General features: G+C 36.6%; 1 protein-coding gene across 1 annotated transcript; it reads right to left on the reverse strand.

Moving 5' to 3' along the window:
• Positions 1 to 681: 681 nt before the first annotated feature.
• Positions 682 to 2730, reverse strand: LOC100721431 (wee1-like protein kinase 2). The gene is given in 3 exon segments (XM_063245568.1): positions 682 to 1171; positions 1173 to 1767; positions 1769 to 2730. Coding segments are annotated over 3 exon segments (1881 nt in total). The 3' UTR covers positions 682 to 847.
• Positions 2731 to 6969: the final 4239 nt, after the last annotated feature.

Here is a 6969-nt window from a genome sequence, read left to right on the forward strand (position 1 = left end):
ATTTACAAATAGCTTTGTGCTTTAAAATGTACACAGAGAAAGATTTGGATTAAAAATATCCTTAAAATCACAGGAAATAAGGCCAGATTCTGCAAAATCAAGAGAAAGAAGTGATATCCAGAAAGTCAAAACCAATCAACAGCCACAAGAGCGTTAAGACAACTTGACTGAGATAGAACAACTGCATCTTGAGCTCTCTATTTGCAGTGTTTTTGTTTCACAAGTTAGTAACCAGCTCAGGCATATCCATTCAATTTGTAGTCCTCACCTCACATAGTGGTAGAGCTATTAATTTACTAAATACAATGTCAGGAAAGGGGTCTCCATCCACAAAATATATTACAAAAACTGTTACTCAGAGGGGCTAGAAATTCTTTTTTAGGAATAGCATCATATAACATGGGAAGTACTGTCTAAACCCACACACATTTTCTTGTAGGTTCTTACTTCACCTCAAGCCAAACTTTTTCTTTCGGAGATCTTTGGTGAGAAATTAGTAACAGCATTTTTAGTCCACAGACCAAGTCAAAGCCTGTTCTTTTCTTTAAGAGACCCATGTATTCTCATTAATTAGAACATGTAAGAAGTATGTAAGTTGTTGATAGGTAGCATTAGGAATATAACAATTGGGAAGAAAAATGGCTATCAATTATTGTACCTTAAACCATTGTGAATAAAAAGCTTTAGTAGCTTTGTAATCTTGACTCTAAATGCTACATTAAGATGACTTTTGAAATCTTTGGGCATTTAAATTGGTTAGTTTTTCCATTTTGAAAGAAGAAAGTTGGGTGATCAATATCTTTCTGGAGGGTTTATAGTATAAAGTTGGCTGGTGGGAAGTGAGTTCTTATGGGGAAGATTGTTCATCAATAAAACTTGAAGACTTCACTCTCTTTCTTCTCGCCAGGTGTTTTGGACTTCTTGATTCTGTTTGGCCCGCAGAGACCTCAGGATTGTCAGGGTGGAGGTCTCCCTGGGAGGACCTGGCCTGCTGGATTTTTCTCAGTTCCCTTTCCAGTGTGGCTATCTTAGACTTTTCCAAGATGAGCTGCCGCTGGAGTTCTTCTGTGATGCTCAGGGAGGGCCAGAGAACTTGACTTTTGGCTAGGGTTGCTGCAGAAGGTCTCTCCTTTGGATCAGGGTGGATCATATTCTTGAGCAAAATTGTGAAAATCTTCTGTGAGCTTCTGAGGGACATCCGGCAAATTACCCTTACGGATCCAGTGCCAGTCTTCACCACAACTGGGTAAAGTATTGGCTCCAGCTGCCAGTGCAATTGTTAATCCCAGGGCAAATATATCACCGTTGGGAAGGTGTTGATAATTCTCTTGAAAAATCTCATCAGCTAGGAAGCGAATATCTCCTTCTTCCACTTGAGGTTTTCTTATTGACGTCACATGACTGAGGTCACCAATTTTATATTTTACACTGGCAGAGAGAAACCAGTCAGCTTCATTTTCAGCCTCTTCTGGGACTCCAGGACAATCACTTCGTGTGTTATGACAAATAAAGATGTTGCTAGGCTTGATGTCCAGGTGCACCAGGCCAGACCTGTGGATGTACTTAAGCCCCAAGGAAATTTGCAGAAGGGTGTCTTTGAGTTTTGGCTCTTGGAAATGATTACCAGACTTCGTGTTTTCAGATATAGCAGCTTGCAGGCTTCCACCATTGCAGTACTTATTCTGAATGATCACATGGTCATCTTCTGCCCAAGAGGAGTAATAGCGTACTACCTGGGGGTGCTGCTGCCCAAGCACTGCATGAGCTCACGCAAGCACGCATTTTTTTGTTTGATAACATGCCCAGAGGTTTTGTAGAGCGCTTTATTGCATAAATATATCCACCCAGCCTCTTAACACACTTGTAGACGATACCAAATTCCCCAACTCCAATTTTTTCGAGCTCCAAGAATTCCTTTTCATAGCGGGAAGCCATGTTAGTTTCTCGTAGAACACTTTTCTTAGCAGGAAGCCCTTGTAATTGGCCTTCCTCTTCATCAGTTTTCTCCGGATCTCCTGGGGTTTTCCTCTTGCCCGTGGATTGAAGGAATAATTTCTTATAGGACTCAGGAGTAAAAGGATTAACCTTGATTAGAGACAGTGAGGGGGCCTCATCCATGAGGTGAATAGATGTAAGCTGCAAATGCTTAGTGCTCCGGGAAAGGGCCTTCCCTTTTGAAGAACTCACCAGAGGACCTTTGGAAGTAGAGGGCTTGTCATCCTGCAGCGGGCTGCTTCCGTGGGTAGCATGTACTGCTGTGGAAGGACTTGTGACAGGTGCTGCTCCTGGAGTTTGTAGAACCGCTAGACATGCCTCACCTTCCTCCTGAGAGGTACTACGTTTGGGTATTTTCTTTGAGGGTGTCCTAGGAATATCTGCACGTCTAATCTCACCCGTCTCGGGACTTCGTGGCATCTTCTCATGGTCAGCCTTGCCTTTGGGGCTTTCACTTGGAGTCTCTGCGTGTGGAACCTCATCCTTCCCAGGACTTCGTGGCATCACCTCATGGTCAGCCTTGCCCTTGGGGCTTTCACTTGGGGTCTCTGCGTGTTGAAACTCATCCTTCCCATGGCATGGGCTTGAGATCTTCATGGTCTGAAATTTACTTTCGGGGTTTTGGCTCAGGGCCTCCTTGTTCTCTTGTGTTGTCTTCTGCCCTTCAGTCTCAGACTCTTCACGGGAGGAAATGTTTAATTTCTTGGGGTCTACATGAACACCTCTGTCATCCATCTCAGTGAAGGCAACTCTAAGGCAGGCAAGGAGAACCCAGAAGGAAGGGATGAATGCACAGATAGAAAAACTGAAAGCAACCACTCCACCACTTCAGTCTGCCTTTCTCTGTACCAGCTAACAGCTGCATGAACAGCTATTTTGAAGAAAACAATACATTGTGATAGCCATTGATGATTAAAATATCATCTTGCTTTGAAGTCCTACCATGCGTTTGTTCTTCGGTTTCCATTGATTCTATCATGTTGTATCTTATTGGATTTTATTATATATGATAGTATAATATTTTTTTATGGAAAATGAGATAATGTAGTAGCCATTGTTCATTTGCAGTTATTTGGTTCTGTATGCTCTGGAATACTTTCACTCTCTTGAATTTTTTTAAACTATTTTCTCATGTTTGATACTATTTGTGTGAAGGTATGCTCAAGTATTTCAAATAAAGAGACCTTTTTGTAACTACCGTTAATATCAAGTTGTCATGTGGTGAAGTACTGTGTCACTCACATTGTTCTGTTCTGATCGTCTTCATTCTGTCCTCTTTTGTCTTAATCTCTTTAACATGAAAAAAAAATTTTAAAAGATATTCTGAAATATTAATCTACATTTTTGTGTGCATCTCTTCTCTGCACTTAATAATAAAAAGTTGGAGGGATTTACTGATTTTTTCCCCTAAGAGTTCATTTTCAGTCACTCCCCCTTTTCTGTGTGAAGTATTTTCAGTTCTTAAGAGCTATCAAAAAACTATTTAACTTGCTTCTTCTCTAAGTTGTACCCAGACTTCTAGGGAATTTTGGTATTTTCACTGTTCCACATAGACAATTCAGAATTGGTCTGCTAAGCAGATTCTTGAGGTGTAGGAGTGCTGGATGCTTGCTAAACTGTTCTCTGCTTCCAGTCTCTCAAAGAGGAGGCCCCCAAGCTGTTTTTTCATCTGTACACATCAACAGTTTTGTGAACATCAGCAAATGGTGAAACAAGTTTTATGCATCTCCAATTAGTATAGAGTTTTCTAAATCTTATATCAGTGCTTCAAAATACCTGTCCTAGGCACCTTACTACAAAAACCTGCACTTTTGTAGTTTTGCACATTTTTTGTCACCAGGAAGTGTCTAGGAGTGCACTGTTTTTAGCATTTCTACACTGAGACTGGGCAACTGACTGTAGCATATATGCATGTATTTCACTATGTTTTTGAAGGTGTTTTTTGGTACCATGGATTGAACTCATGACCTTGCACTTGCCATGCAGGCACTTATGCTGCTGAGCTAAATCTGTGGCTATGCTATTGACTTTAAACAGTCCTTGAAACTTTTCTTTCCATTCAGTCCTTATGAATGGAAAATATAAAAAATGATTCATTCAGACATGTCTGCTAAATATATGAATGTGGAATACATGCCCCATTCTATTCTTCTTCCTTTTGGGTGCAGGAAGAAGCTAGGATTGTTCTCCAAATTATACTGCACTGAGCAAAGGAGAGGGAAGGATCATAAGAAATGCTTGACATAGAATTTTCTATAAAATTTAGTCTGGTGAATTTGCACTCATTTGAGTAATAGGAGCATCATAACACATTTTTAGACTTTTTACAACAGGAATTACATTCCATAGTATTAGTGAATTTGAGAAGTAGACTCCTGGTATTCTTAGACTCTCATGATGCTGACATCATTTCAATATTGTTCTTTTTAAATTCATATAAATGATGGTGTAGAAAGGTCATGAATCATTTTTTTTTTAATTTGGATCTTGGAATGTAGCTTTATTAATTGCAGACTCAGAAAGCCACTAGGACTTGGCATTTGGCTGGCCAAGGGGAGTACAGGAAAATGACAAAATGTAATCTGAAACCTTCAACATATCACAAAAAAATCCAGGAAACAGAGACAAAGAAGAAATTGGAAGCTGCACAATTGAAATCACTGAAATAATAGCAACTAAACTAAAGAAACAAGTCCAAGAAGCTGTAAATGAAATTAGATAAAAAATAACCTCCAGATAAAAACAAGAAATGCTAATCACAATGAAATGAAAGCAGAGTACATCTGAAAAAGAGATATCTAAAAAAATTAGAACAATAGAAAATGATGGAAATCTTAAATAAACAATATAGAGAAGATTTAGAATGTATGAAATAGATTAGAGATATCCAGGAAATCATACATTCCATTGAAAGCTGGCAAAACTGCTAGAAAATATATGACCATAGACTTTCAGACCTTGAAGACAATATTGAAGCTAGTGATCAGGAAAGGAAAGACCTTTTAAAAATAACAAGGAACCCGGAAATAACAATTCAACCTTTGCAAGATGAGGCAAAGGAAAACAACATTATTTTAGTAGGTATAAGAGAAAAAGAAAAATCACCACTAGTGGTGTAGAAAGACTGTTTACAAAAGTAATAGAAAATTTCCCAACCATGGAAAAAAACTGACATGCAAATAAGTGAAGGCTATAGAACTCCAAATAGTTATAGCTAAATTAAATCTACACCGAGTAATAAAATAATCAGTATCTCAGAAATTCATCATAAAATAGCGGTTAGAGAAAAAAATACATATCACATATAAAGGAAAGTCCATCAGAATCACAGCAGACTTCTCAAAAAAAATCACATCAAGAAGAGCAGAAAATGTAGTGTTCCAAATCCTAAAAGAAAAATGAAAACTTTAAACCTAGATTGGTATATACTGCAAAACTATCTCTCAAAATTAATGGAGAAATATGATACTTCTATGACAAAGAATAACTGAAGAACTTCACACCCAACCAGTGTGACAAAGAATACTGAAAGATATCTAGATAGACAAAAATGATGATGATTTCAAGAAATACAACAAAATAAAACACCAAGCATGACAAAGAACTAAACAGAGAATGAAGCTAGAGAACCAACAGCAGAAAGATCACATGACAGAAATAACTCAATATGCATTAATTATGAGCATTAATGTAAATGGCTTCAATTCAGAAATTAAAAGAAACAGGTTGGTAGAATGGATTAAGAAACAAAATCCAACATTATGTCATTTAAAGAAAACCACCTAACTCAATAAGGAACACATAGACTGAAAGTCAAAGTATGGATAAAAAACAAAACAAAAACAAACAAACAAACAAACAAACAAAAACTATGTGAAACTGCATCCCAGAAAAAAGCAGGAGTAGCTACATTGTTTGCAAACAGCGTGAATTTCAAACCAAGAATTATAAAAAGAGATAAAGAAGGGCAATCCATACTGGTTGTGGGAAAATTTCAATAGGAAGATATGACAATCTTATGTATATATACACCAAATTTGGGAGCACACAGCTACATAAGACAAACATTAATAGAGATAATGAAATTAAATAAGCATGAACACAATTATAAAAGGAAATCTTACCACTCCATTGAAAAAAAGCAGGTCTATTAGACAAAAATTAGCAAAGAAATAACAGATCTGAATCAAAATTTTGAACAAATGAACTTAGCAGATGTCTTCAGAGTATTCCACCTAATAACATAAGAAAACACATCTTTTCTGATGCACATGGGACATTCTGAAAAACAGAGCATATACTAAGCCAGAGTATGCTTAAATGAATGGAAAATAATCAAAATTATCCCTTGCATATTATCTGACCATAATGTCAAGAAATTGAAATTTAATGATAAAAAACTGCAAAAACTCCATCAACACAAGCAAATTAAATAACAAACTACCAAAATAACCAAATGAGTCAAAGAGGAATTAAAGAAGAAATTAACAATATCTGCAAGCAAACAAAAATGAAAATACACATTACAAGAAACTGAAGAACACAATAAAAACACACCTCAGATGGAAATTTACTGTGGTGAACATTCACATCAGGAAAACGGAAAAGAATTAAACAACCTGATACTACACCACAAACATCTAGAAAAAGAAGATCAAGCCAAGAACAAACACCAAAGAAGAGAACAGATTATAAAAATCATAGCAGAAAAAAAAACACAATTGAGATGTAAAATAATATAAAGTATTAAAAAAGTGAAGTTTTTTCTTTGAAAGAATAAATAAAACTGATAGACACAGAAAATCTTATATTAAAAAAAAAACCAAAAAGCTCAAATTCATTCAACAAGGAATGAAAATGGTGAAATCACTGTAGATCTTGTGGAAAAACAGAATATCATGAAAAACTTTACTCTCATAAGTTCAATAACACGGAAGAAATTGACAGATTCCTAGAAACATGACTTAGCAAAGC

The sequence above is a fragment of the Cavia porcellus genome, unplaced genomic scaffold (genome assembly GCF_034190915.1).
Source record: "Cavia porcellus strain 051 isolate PalLab524CR breed Dunkin Hartley unplaced genomic scaffold, mCavPor4.1 scaffold_3, whole genome shotgun sequence".
NCBI classification, from domain to species: Eukaryota; Metazoa; Chordata; class Mammalia; order Rodentia; family Caviidae; genus Cavia; species Cavia porcellus.